This window comes from Clupea harengus, chromosome 21 (genome assembly GCF_900700415.2).
Source record: "Clupea harengus chromosome 21, Ch_v2.0.2, whole genome shotgun sequence".
NCBI classification, from domain to species: domain Eukaryota; kingdom Metazoa; phylum Chordata; class Actinopteri; order Clupeiformes; family Clupeidae; genus Clupea; species Clupea harengus.
Genome location: NC_045172.1, coordinates 763334 through 777499, shown reverse-complemented (window position 1 = coordinate 777499; position 14166 = coordinate 763334). Strand labels below are relative to the sequence as shown.

The 14166-nt window shown below is 42.0% G+C and overlaps 1 protein-coding gene across 1 annotated transcript; it reads right to left on the bottom strand.

Annotated features, from left to right (window-relative positions):
* Positions 1-2682: 2682 nt before the first annotated feature.
* Positions 2683-13112, bottom strand: grk1a (G protein-coupled receptor kinase 1 a). Its single transcript, XM_012823318.3, has 7 exons — positions 12105-13112; positions 8416-8543; positions 8044-8201; positions 7716-7799; positions 7124-7248; positions 3987-4188; positions 2683-3566 (listed from the first exon to the last, which is right to left on the bottom strand). The coding sequence occupies exons 1-7, from the start codon at positions 12804-12806 to the stop codon at positions 3271-3273; spliced, it is 1695 nt and encodes a 564-aa protein (XP_012678772.1). The 5' UTR covers positions 12807-13112; the 3' UTR covers positions 2683-3270.
* Positions 13113-14166: the final 1054 nt, after the last annotated feature.

The window sequence follows — 14166 nt, the reverse complement described above, 5'->3', positions numbered from 1 at the left end:
CGGAAGTCCATTGTTTTCCTTCACATTAAAAAAAGACATTAAGTAAATGATCACAACATATACATGCTTTTTTTCTGGGAAAACATTTATTTGAATGTACAAAGTCTACCAATATGGTGATGCTATTGAGCTATATGAACACCTTCTTACAGTATCTCAACAACTTTTTTTGTGAAGTGAAACAAAAGTACACTCAGCAAAGAAGTATGAGCAATGCATTGAGAACACATTGAGCAACACACTTCAACATTTACACAAGGCCTTTCACATTCTTTTCTGCCATTCCTGCAATTGTAAAGTTGTATTGTCAAAACCCATGGTTCCACGTACTGAATTGACTGAAGTGTCAATGTGATTGTCATCCAAACTGGAGGTATCAAGAAAGATACACTACAGGTGTCAAGATGACATCACTCCCTAAGTATACAACTGAGGTCCATGTAACATTCAAAAACTAAAGCTGTTATGGAGACACAAAACCTGAATTTTTCAGGGGTGAGCTAGCCTGACGCTAGTCTGATGCCACTCTTTAGGAAACAATTGACTACTTGTCATGTACAATGTCAGCACACTTTAACAGCTTGTTAGTTACCTTCAGAATAAGTGGTATATCATTCTTTAAGAAATAAAAGAAGATTGTATTAACACATTCACCTAAATGGTCCAATGCTGAGATGAGCCATGGTGGGCCTTCATGCCCTGCTGGACAAGCTGTTGATTCTTGAGGGGAAGGGAGAGGCACTGATTTGTGATCCATTGTATCTCCAGTTCTCCACAAGACTCTTTTCTCACTCCAGCAGGGAATATGTTCAGCTCTCCGTCTGTCTCTGAGCTCTCCCTCTGGCCCTCAGCTCTCCGTCTGGCCCTCAGCTCTCTGGCTGAGCTCTCTGTCTGGCCCTCAGCTCTCCCTCTGGCTCTGAGCTCTCTGGCTCTGAGCTCTCCCTCTGGCTCTGAGCTCTCAGTCTGACTCTGAGCTCTCAGCCCTTCAGCTCTCCGTCTGGCCCTCAGCTCTCTGACTCGGAGCTCTCCCTCTGGCTCTGAGCTCTCAGTCTGGCTCTGAGCTCTCAGTCTGGCTCTCAGCTCTCAGTCCGGCCCTGAGCTCTCAGTCTGGCTCTGAGCTCTCAGTCTGGCTCTGAGCTCTCAGTCTGGCTCTGAGATCTCAGTCTGGCTCTGAGCTCTCTGGCCCTCAGCTCTCAGTCTGGCCCTGAGCTCTCAGTCTGGCTCTGAGCTCTCAGTCTGGCTCTGAGATCTCAGTCTGGCTCTGAGCTCTCTGGCCCTCAGCTCTCAGTCTGGCTCTGAGCTCTCAGTCTGGCTCTGAGCTCTCCGTCTGGCCCTCAGCTCTCTGGCTCTGAGCTCTCCCTCTGGCTCTGAGCTCTGCCTCTGGCTCTCAGCTCTCAGTCCGGCTCTCAGCTCTCTGGCTCTCAGCTCTCCGTCTGGCCCTCAGCTCTCTGGCTCTGAGCTCTCCCTCTGGCTCTGAGCTCTGCCTCTGGCTCTCAGCTCTCAGTCCGGCTCTCAGCTCTCTGGCTCTGAGCTCTCCGTCTGGCTCTCAGCTCTCCCAGTCTCCCAGGCTCTGTTGGAGTACCACTGGAGCATGTTGCACCCAGCGTGTTTAAAATCCAAGAGATGTCGTAAAAGGACCACTTCTTTTGGACCACTCAAAACTCTGGCAGCATTATATTCATCCCCTACTATTTGTACACCTATATGTATACAGAAAACGCCATTGTAATATTCCTGTCCTTCCCAGTCCCATCCTCTTGTTTAGACTGGCCCTGCTGTGGGGAGTGTCAGCAGCCCTTCCACATAGTCCTCCATCCCTCCTCAGTGTTCTACTATGGGTTTCTCTATTCAACTGTCAACCCCATTTAACATTAATGTAACAAATGTCCATTTACATATTACAAACACAATTTTAGCATAGCGGAAACAACTGTAAATATACCCATTGTGACAAGATATGCCGACTTATAGCTCCACATCTTATCAGAAGTAAGAATAGCATGCAAGTTCACAATACTCATCGGCCAATGTATGTATATACTATATGCTTCTATTTTGTTCTCTCTCCTATCCTCCTCCCTTCTCTGTGTCTTTGTCGTTTCCCCTCCCATATCCTTATTCTATCTCTTTCATGGGCCAACCTTGGGCAGGTGTTCTCTTCCTTTCTGAGCTGGGCCTTGCTCGCGGTTTCTAACCTGACTAAGAACTGTTGACTATGGGCTTGATCTATGGGGTTGAGGCCTTGATGTCTAATAAGACTTGGATAATGTTCATTGTTAATAACAATACAAATCAAGAAGACTGTCTCGAATTTAATTGATCAGTTCTATCAGTCTACAATTTTAAATCAAAATAAATAGTTGTTGGAAGCAAGTTCATTTTCTTACTTTATTAATGCTGCTTATAAATTAACTGCTTTGTAAATTACATGCTTTCATCAATTTGTGGAAATTAATTCTAGCAACAAATATTCTACATTTCTGCAGTAATATCTACATAAATCCTTAAATAAACAAAAATATGAATAACCTTCACAAAATCATCAAGGATAACAATCAACTAAATCAACTTTATACAACTTTGCCGCATTCGACACATTTTTTACATTTTGTCAAGCATTTGAGAGGTTTATTGTTCTGTTATCAGAAGTAACCTTCTGTTCACCTGTCATTTGAATCCAAATGCTGCTTGGGCTCTTCTGGACCGTGGTTTATTCATGATTAATGTGTTGATCTTAATAAAATAATAAAACCTGCATATAACCTCTCCTCTGCTGATCCAAACATGTTCAAGAACCACCCCCATTGTGACATGTTGCCATGGTAACCACACCTGAGGGCTTTAGAGGGAATATGCAGATAATCGTGTGCCTGACATCACACCTCAAACTAATTAATTTGCTCAGGGCAGTCTTTTGAGAGGCCACAGCCTTACCAATTCCACCAGCATGTTTCACAAATGGAACTTGTAGCCAAGTTCACCTGCTGTTATTACCAGCTTTCTTTTCTAGAGCCCATAATCTCTCACACACCCCCTAACCATTTTTAACTGTGTTGCATAAATACAATTTTAGTTTGGTATTTTCAGTCAGTATCATTGCCTGTCAGCAAAACATTGTTCCTCTATTAGGGACCTATGAAGAAAATAATATTACCTCTGAATGAAAGATATTTCAACATGTTCCACATTGATGCAACCAATCTCTCTCTCCAATTAGATGGAACACATATGGACATAAAAGGAATGAGAGTTCTGCATCCAGAGTGCTGTTTAACACACACAGCAGGTGGAGGACTTGGGGGGAGGGAGCTCATGGATGGACTCCCGACGGAGGTCATCGGGCACCGTCCCCTGAGTGCCCCACACGGTCAGCTCACCATAGATGCCCGTCTCGATCATCTCCTCCTGCCACGGAATGGAAATGTTTCCTGAGGAAAACTCATCAAAGAACTCATTGTCTGAGTCGTCAATATTCACACCCTTGATTGTGGAGAAGGCACCCACGTCGTCTAGGCTCTTGGCATACACGGTCTTAGAGTCCGGCACGAATGGAGGCGGAAGGATGCCTAATGAGGAGAAATAATGTTTCATTTGTACTGGAGAAACACTTGAAAAGACTCAGATGAATGAAATAATGTTTCATTTGTACTGGAGAAACACTTGAAAAGACTCAGATGAATGACACATAAGTTCTTTGGCACTCAGGTCACTGCTCACCTTGATACTATGAGTATCAAGTTCTCTTGTATTGTCAGTGACTCACAGCTAATGAAATGAAGGCCAGCTAATCACTTGAATCAATCTGCCTCTGCAGTGGGTGTCAGCCAGTCTAACACAACAAACCACACCCTCTAGTTTAACTTTATATCTACTTAAAACGAAAAAGCAGGAAAACTCAAGTAACATGATTTAGGGTTTAACACTTTGAAGACATGAGTGAACCAAACTGCACACATCTACAGCAAGAAAGAAATCGATCCAAATACCTGCATCCAGTTTCCTCCAGTTGATTTCACAGAAGAAGGGATGTTTCCGCAGCTCGTCACATGACCCATCCTTGAAGCCCAGTCGGTCGTCTACAGCCTTGGCCAGGAGACCCTCACAAAGGGACTTGGCATTCTCACTGAACTTCTCTGGGTAAGTGACTGGATCATTCAGTATTCTCTTTTTCACCTCTTTGTTCTCCACCTGCACACAGAATGCACGATCAGTCAGAATCTCCCCATGCAGATAGAACAGGGGTTCTCAAACTTTTGCAAGCTGGGCCCCCCCAAAGCTGGTTAGGGGTAGTTGGGGCCCCCCCATCCACCCGCGGCCCGCCGCCACCGCCCTCAACTACACCACCATATATAGATAGATAGATACGTAGCTTATTGTTATTGATAGGCCTGACATGTCAAGGTTAGGCTATTGTTAGGCCCATACAGACAATTATTATTAACTATTTATTATTATTATTATTATTATTATTATTATTATTGTTATTATTATTATCAGTAATAGTAGGCCTATTAGTAGGCTATTCATTATTATCACCATCATTATGTTATTATTATTATAATGAATGATTATCGACCAATTATTATTATTATTGTATTATTATTATTATCATAATAATAATAAGTGTTATTATTGCTATCATTAGGATACTGTTATTATTATGGGCCTCTTGTGATCTTTACAAAAAAAATCCTACAGGTCTGTCAATGTGAGACATGAGCCTGCTTTGCACTGCAAAGGTCCTCAAATCTTGGGGCAATGTTTGACAAACATATCTTGTCGCTACACGATGGTAGTCCTTTGGGGGATCGTAGTCCCTCACATTGCGCATGCTCAGACACAAACGGTTTAACGGCATAAGGCTCAACATCAACATCAACATATCTGGCTTGTCTTAACGCATAATGTAGGTTTATTTAACGTAATATTTAATAATGTTGTAAACGGTTTAAACGTCAACATATTGGGCTTGTCTTAACGCATAATGTGGGTATATTTAATGTTATATTTAATTATGTTGTAAACGGCTAACAGCATAAGGCTCTACGTCAACATATGAAACGAAACTGGGGAGAGACTTTTTGATCCTCCACCTCATCTGTTTTGTCCACTGTGACATCTTCTTTGTTTTTAAATAAATGGTCATGTTTTCAAAAAACTGGCTTTCGACAGCAGTCGACAGTGTCGCAAAATGACGCATGCGCAATGTGAGGGACTACGATCCCCCAAAGGACTACCATCGTGTAGCGACAATATCTTCAGGTCATCCTCGATCTGTGCGCGGTTGCGGTATTTAGTTTTGAGCGCAGTCAGTCTTGAAAAGTCATCTTTTTAAGGCTATGTCGCAAAGCTGATCATTGCTACCCAGAATGACGAAAGAGGGGAGATGCTTAAGTCTACTGTCACTCTTCAGCTGCTCTTTCATGTCTAGTGACAGCTCATCTGCTGAGCAGAGAAATGGATCCCGAACTCAGGCGAATGAACTGTAGTCCTCTTTGAAATAGGACCCAAACTGATTTCTTATATTCGGCGTGATACAGTGTCATTTTACATAGGAGCTAAACTTAGCGCAATACCTATCATTATTCTACACGTCTTGCGTGGCCGGCAAAATCAGTGTTTCCGCAATTGTATGGGGTTTGCCAAGCTTAGCAATTCTATGAGCAACTACATAAGATGCCTCCAGACACTGTTTGGAGACAGTGCTATACTTGGACATGGTGGTTCGTTGTTGCTGGAGGCCATCACGTTTATGTTTAAAGAAGTCCACAGGCTTCTCTTTCTGACTTTTACGAATCAGAAACGTGTCCATGTTGTGTTTGTTTGCTGATACAGTGTGTGTGAAGTTAATACAGTTCTAATTTCAACGTCGTGTTCTTGTGTGGTTGTGAACGACTTGCACACGAATAATGGATAAGGCTGTGCTAGGCAATGATTCCTAACAAAACGAACTGTACACAATGTAGACAGGTACAGCACAAAATAGTATTCAAGTGCTGGTGTTTTATTTGTTGCAACACGGTGGGTGATCAAAAAATGTAAAGGTAGGCTAGGTGTTAAGGAGAAAAGGGCTAGCTGTAGTTGGAAGAAGGTAGCTAGCTAGGCTAGCTCTCGGGGCTACGAGCTTTTTTAAAAGATTGTGGAGCAAATTACTCCTTAGAATAGGCTACGAATAGACCTACAGAGTGTCGTCTCAGGGTGAGCGTTTTTTTTATATACTCGGAAGCGGAGGTGCAACTCGCGTTGAAATGATAAGACTCCGTTTTGATTGGTGGATCAGGAGCAAAACAGTATTTGATTTGTTTGGGTCAGTCCAGCCCCTTGCATTTCGCCACTGAGGGAGTTTTCACTAACCAGTGACAGGTCGGCGTTTTTTTTTTTTTCTCCGTCTGTGACATCACGCCCCCCCTGGAGAGTGTTCGCGCCCCCCACTTTGAGAACCACTGAGATAGAACAAGGCCCAGGGAAGGACAGGGGAAGCCGATGGAGTACAGCTCTGAAGCAGCTCTGATATACATACAACCTGTACATTTATGATTTCACTCACATCTATCCAAAAACAACACTGTAGGACCACAGCCACGCTGAGGCAGAGAACACTCTAGAACCACAGCCACGCGGAGGCAGAGAACACTCTAGAACCACAGCCACACTGAGGCAGAGAACATTCTAGAACCACAGCCACGCTGAGGCACAGAACACTCTAGAACCACAGCCACGCTGAGGCACAGAACACTCTAGAACCACAGCCACGATGAGGCAGAGTTCCAAATGTATTATTTCAACCACATATGAGCAAAAGGAACAAACTGGTGTGACAATGTCCTGAAGAAACATCTAGAAACCCCTCCTGTGCCGTCACAGTGCTGGCACTGCCTGTGTCTTTATTTAACTCCACCAATGTCACCGTGCAGTGCAGTGACAGTCATCTTTAAAAGGCAACTATTCATTCCATTAGACACGCAGATTTGACAACTACAACAGGCACAGGGGTCGCAGATTACTATTCCACTAAAGAGAACATGGTGCTAATCACAAGCTGTGTTATAAAACAAATAGATAAGAAGGTGAGGAGAGATATTTAATAAAAACAGGAAAGGAAGAGAAAAAGAGGACATTGTACCTTTTCACCTCTGGATCTGAAGGGGCCTTTGGCTGCGATGAACTCATAGAGTGTGACCCCCAGGGTGAAGTAGTCCACTGAGTAATTATACTCCTCACTCTTCAGCAGCTCGGGGGCCATGAAGCCTACAGTGGTCAAGGCAAATGTGTCAGGGAACGTGTACCTTGTTTTAGGAGTGAAGATCTCAAGCCTGACAGCTTATTATGTTATTATAAATGTGTATGCCTGTATCTACTCAATATCACGACTGTGCTGAAAGACAGAATAGCTTTCTTTGATCAATAATGGAAATAATTCAGGGGGGAAAATGAGGATAATAAAGTTAAAAATACTAAACACATAAAAGATAGCAAGACTCTCCATACCTACGTATCTACTTGACTATGACCAAACAGGTATGGACTGAGAGTCAGTGTGAGAATTCAGAGGATGAACTCATGTAGGGGTACTGACCATATCTTGACTGTTGTAATATCTGTTGTAAATCTTTTCATTTCTAACTGAAAATGATCATTATTATTTATAATGCTGATTATCACTAATGGTCTTGCCATATATAGCATGAGTGTGAAGGTTAACGTCAGACTCTCACCTGGTGTTCCAGCATAGCCCTTGATTTTATCCTGTCCTTCCTTCAGCTCCACTGCCAACCCAAGGTCAGAAATACGCACGTGACCTTGGACCAAACAAATAACAGAGACAGAGTGACCATGCGCTTGTGTTTCAGCGATATGTACATTACAAACAAATATCAAAGATAAGCTTGATAACTCTTTATACTGTCCAATTATATTTGCTTAGCAACAATTATGTTTGCTTAAGAAGGTCACAGAGATGGTATGTGTGGATAAGCCTATAACCATTTGAGTTACATGAGAAAATATGTGTTTCTATTTGTGTGAGTGACTAGGTCTTTGCACCCTCGTTGTCGAGCAGGACATTCTCAGGCTTCAGGTCTCGGTAGATGATCCTCTTCTGGTGCAGGTGCTCCATGCCCTGGATGATCTGGGCCGAGTAGAAGGCGGCTCTCGTCTCGTCAAAGCCTGGGTTGTTCTCATCCACATTATATATGTGATACCTGACAGAAAAAAGAGTACCGCACAAGTGTTTCTTATTAACATTCTACATGATCAGTTTTCATCTTTGACAGAATGTGAGTAAGATCATGTACAAGAAAATATGACTACTCTTAAGGCTCGGTGTCCATTCTTGTATGAGTGTGTATTTGATCTCCACTCATAGGGTCAGACATGACTACACACATGACTCCTGCTATGGCCATATATGATCACCTTAGGTCTCCTCCATTCATTATGGTCATGACTAGGCATAATTCGGTCTTGGTCTGGAAGGCATAGGCCAGAGACACGATGAATCTGCTGTGGACACGTGCCAGAATCCGCTTCTCAACCATCGCCCCCTAAAGAGGAAAACACAAAAGACCAGGTAACAAAGTGCACATGTCATGGACAATATAATAATAATATTATGAATTATTATTATTATCATTAATATTATTATAATAATACAGACAATATAATCATGGAATGTACTGGGCAAGAAGGAGCATGGCAATGAATAACAGACTTTATCTAGATAACCAGACCAAGGCCTCATTCAGAGTGAAATGACCCGGAAGTATCTAAGTGTCAGCCATGATAAGAGTTGATTGAATTCTCCAAATGCTTAGGAAAGGAGCTTCAATGGTTACTTTGGTATCTCCTTTTGCATAGGGTATACTGGAGCATCCTTTACGAAAGGAAAGGAGAGAGGACCGCCACACAATTCCTTGCGACAGCAATAACAATCCAATCAACAACCGATCAAATGTGATCAAATGACCCACGTCAATAACTTCCACCTTCGCATAATTAGTAGCCTAGTGTAGGTGCAGTCAGATTCTCTTTCCTGTACCTCATGACGTCTTCCATCGAGGTCAAGGAAAAGTAGTTAGGAAAAGATGATAGAACGCAACTGCAGCCCCAAATTCACTTTGTGGCAGTAAGGCAACAATGTCTTGACCCTCACTGAACAAATGTACACATTCTTCTAGCTCCGGCTATAACTCCTCGATGTTTGCTAGCATTGCTACCTTTTGTATTGCATTGTCCAGCTTTAGCACTGCCGACATTGTTGTAACTACGACTCAAACACATGCTTCATTTCAACCTGATCGCACTTGTGACCCCCACTGGTTGCTGATTGGTGGACCCCTCAGAATGGCCTACCGTTTCATCTCGCAAACATCAGTTCCAAACTCTAATTCCAACAGAAACTGAGCTGGGAGCAGTAGGCAGACAGGGCCAGGCAAGCTGATCTAGTGGCTGCTATTGCAAGCCGCTACAGAGGGCCAATGGGAAATAATGAACAGGGGACTGTTTCTGATTTGCTGCATTTGCAGAGGTGTCACTGCACATGCAAGCAAGCCTATTAGAATAGCTCTTGAGTGGACCAAGACAAGAGGCGAACATGTCCTGAATGAGGAATTGAGCAGCATCTCCTGACACTTGGCTTTTGAGTTGTTTCTCCCTAAACAGTCTAGTCTAAGTTTAGCTGTAGGTAGACTGTCCAAAAAATTGGATTCAGGCAAAAAATCTGGAACTGTGGAACACCTTCAGAGTGAACTTAACATTAAATGCTATACCACTAAATGATATACACAACCATTAGTATTGAAAAACACTGAAAGAGTCTTCAATACGGATATGCAATATATTGATTTCACAAAACAGTAGTTGTAGACAGAAGCTTTTCATAGTTGGTTTTACTGTAATTCTTCATAAGGATGATAGAGGCAGACGGCGTCCCCAATCCCCTGTAGTCAGGGTAATGATGTAACAATCCCCTGTAGTCAGGGTAAAGATGTTCCTATGCATTATGTTTGTGCTGTCTACTCTTATGTCCTTCCTTTGACAGCCACATCAAATCTGTTCCATATATAAATATGTTGGAGTTGGCACTTCCTAATGAGCTCAATAGTAGCGCTAATACTACAACACACATGCTAATGCCTTGTACCGGTTCGAACACTATGATTGTATGCTACCGAAGCACACATTCTTCATCAGATTTGACATGCTGAAAACATTTCATTCATTTTCCAATCACTTCTGCTGAGGTAATGTCTATGTGCTCAACACAAACATACATCTCTTTCAGGACACATACACGTACATGCATCTCTGTCAAGGCACATACACATACATACATCTCTGTCAGGACACATACACATACATCTCTGTCAAGGCACATACACATACATCTCTGTCAAGGCACATACACATACATACATCTCTTTCAGGACACATACACATACATACATCTCTGTCAAGGCACATACACATACATACATCTCTTTCAGGACACATATACATACATACATCTCTTTCAGGACACATACACATACATACATCTCTGTCAGAACACATACACATACATACATCTCTGTCAGGACACATACACGTACATGCATCTCTGTCAAGGCACATACACATACATACATCTCTTTCAGGACACATACACATACATACATCTCTTTCAGGACACATACACATACATACATCTCTTTTAAGGCACATACACATACATACATCTCTGTCAGGACACATACACATACATACATCTCTTTCAAGGCAGATTTCACTTTACAGTTTTTATGATTTTCAATTCGGAGTTTACTTTTCAGAACACTCACAGCCCTTTTTAGTGGCCCAGTTTTATTCCCTTCCAAAATGTCCTAATATTACCAGATAATTTCATAATCAACTCAGTTGTCCATGACAGGAGGAACATTCACAACGACTTGCAATACTAGCAACATATGCAGCTATATAGTTCAGCATTTTATTTTGGAAATACCTTGACTTTTGAACACATTTAACCAGTTTTAGAGTAAAATGTCACCTTGCTACAATGCAGAATGTACTTGAAATTATGTTACTAGTTTGGAATATGCCTTTCAAAGTTTTTTGCACAACTAGCTGCTGAGTGTACCAAATGTGTTTATATGCGGTGCATACACATATAGCAGACCTACTGCTCCGTCTATCTGCTTAACTATACAATAAGCAATAATACTGCATGCAATTATTCACCATTAAGGTCTATTAGTGATGCGGCTTACAGGTTTTGAAACAACATCCTGATTTGATTGTGTATATTCAGTCTGAACATATGTGACATGTTGTGTGATACTACATTCTTTAAAACTTAAAGAACTTTAACTTAAGGTTAGAATCCGCAAATAACCCTTTAAGGAGCTATTTTGAAGAATATTTGTTAGACAGTTTATGGGTTTTCTTGTCAGGGCAACTTTAGATTTTTACACTTTTTTAAATCAAATGTGACATCTTTTGGTGCAGAACAGTGCTATGTAATCATTACCGATAACAAGAAACACTTACGTCTTTGAATAAAACAATAAGTTGAGCCATTCTTTTAGGGAGGCACACACAGTATTTGTGCTCTCAACTCTATAGCCCTTTCAGTTTTGCTCGTGAAACAACTGTAAATCCAACTGTGTCTCTTCTTCTCAACAATTAACATTAACCTGAATTTCTGCTTGTGATTAATATGACTGATTAAATATAACACAAAATCCATTTCTGTTTGTGATTAATATGACTGATTAAATATAACACAAAATCCAAAACAAATATCAGAGTATGCCAGTTAGATAACCGGATACAAGCTCCCTCCAAACTCTGTAAGTCTTCTGTAAGTAAGCAGGACACATAATCTGAGTGTCAGTGACATTCAGATGAAGGTGAGCGGCTTTGGGTGTGAAAATATCCCAGTCAAGTGATCATATGGTTTGAGAACAGGCAGGATCAACTTATGGATCAACACATACCAATCTTTTTAGAAGATAACTTTTAATAACAATAATAATAATACAAAATAATTATATATATTATTACAATACCAAACCTTAACTGAACTAAATGTGGAATTTGTTATATATCTACAAAGCATCTCTCACCTCAAATCCTTTCCTCTTCTTTAGTCTCTTCTTGTTTAGCTTCTTGCAGGCATACATCTTACCAGAGCCCTTCATCTGGCAGGCTGACACCTCACCGAACCCTCCCTTACCCAACACACGGAAGTCCAGGAACCAGTCCTCCACCATAGGCTGCATCTCCAGCCACTTCCACTGGAGAAAGCGCTTGAAGAAGATGGTCTCCAGATAGAATGTGTATGGAACCTCTTTAAGGAAGTCTAGTGTGCTGGTGAGGGTTTGCTTGAAGAGATCATCGCATGCCTCCTGGTGCCTCTCCTTGACTTTAGTGATGTCGTTCTCAGGGAGAAAAGGACAGTAGTACTTGGCAGCGGGCTCCATGTAACGCTCAATGATCTTGGACGCCTTTCTCAGTCGGTCTTTGTCCTCAGCTGTGTCATATTCTTCGATGTCCTTCCACAGGCGACAGGGCCCTTTGTATTCGTTGGCTGTCTCCAAGTACTCTCGAAAGAGGCGTTTGCCTATGGGTTGCTCCTCACAGATGCTTTGGAACTGAAGGTCTAGTGTCTCCCGGAGGTCTTCGCACACTGTGATGTGTGGCAGCTTCAACTTGGCATGATACTTCTTGTCGCGGTTGGCAGCCGGATTCGCAGAACCATCAAAGCTGCCGCGTGCTGAGATGTATGCAGAATTTGCCACCACGGTGGTGAGACTACCCATATCCATGGCGACGATGGATGTTGTGTACTCTTCACAGTAAGAACAGAAGAAGGCTGCCGGAGTGGAGGTAAGAAAGAGAACAAGGTGAGACCGAGGGATGCAGCCCAGAGTACCCCTCACAGTGAGGGAGGGGTGGACCACAGCAACATGGGCTGCGTTCAAAAACCAAAGAAGGGGATAGTCCAAGGATTAATGTCCTTTAGCTTCAAATCTGGGAACGGAGGCCCCCCTGGAGCGATAGAAAGCCAAGAAGAGAAAGAGACAGAGAGAGACTGAGGCCAGACACTAGACTGAAAGACTTAGCTGGGCATGACATACACTCACACTCATCCCCCTGACTCAACACCTTTCCCTAAAGCCTTTATCTCCTAACGCTATAATACCTTCCCCATCTTAACCCTTCATAAGTCTTATACAAGTGAGAATGACTGCATGTATACGGTCACTGGGTTCTTCATTCTTCAGCCAGGCTCATATTAGGCCATTGTTATGCAGGTGCTTCTGTGAGATGTGAGGGATAATGTATAGCCTGCCAGTCATTTTTGAAAAATAAATCCCATCAGGATGAACAGGATCCCGACAACCAAACCACCCAACCGCGCAACCAAAACAATAAAAGACATTTCTCCCAAACATGTTTTTTTTTTTAAATAGTTCTTCACGCAATGTTATATGTTAATGGTAATATTATTATATTATAAAAAGGACAACTTGTGGAATAATATGAAATGATTGAGAAGCAAAAAAACATTTGCCAATGGCAAATTCATTTTTCAAGAAATATCAGACCTCGAAACGTTGGGATAGCCCATTCAAATCAATGGGACTTTCTGCAGCATCCTGAGGAGCTGTACATCAATTTAATTAGTGCGAGTTGATTCCACAATGTCAGTGATTGCTTGATGGAATAACTTAAGGAATCTCAGATTGACTGATTTTGTAAATGTTCTATAAGAGTAGTGCGTCCAAAGATTGTAAAAGTGACGCAGAGTGTCAAATAAAGTGAATTTTGAACCATTAAATCACAAGATACTGGCTAGTGAATCACTAGATTTTTGCATTGAACATTATTCACTTGGTGGGGCTACTCTACAAGTGAGTCATAATGAGCTAGGGTCACGCTCTTAGTGGCCAACTTGACATTTCATCAGTTTTGATGAAAAATTGCCCCACTTCAGGTGGGCACTAGCACAAAGGAACACGCCCTACCTAGGGACACAAACCTTCTATTCCATTTCAGTCATGTGGGGCTACAATCACGTCAAGTTTCATGTGGATTGGTAAAGTCTAACTATACAATATCACCAACAAAAATCATTGAAAAAAAGAAAGAAAACTTGACAAACATTATATGACTACCATGCGG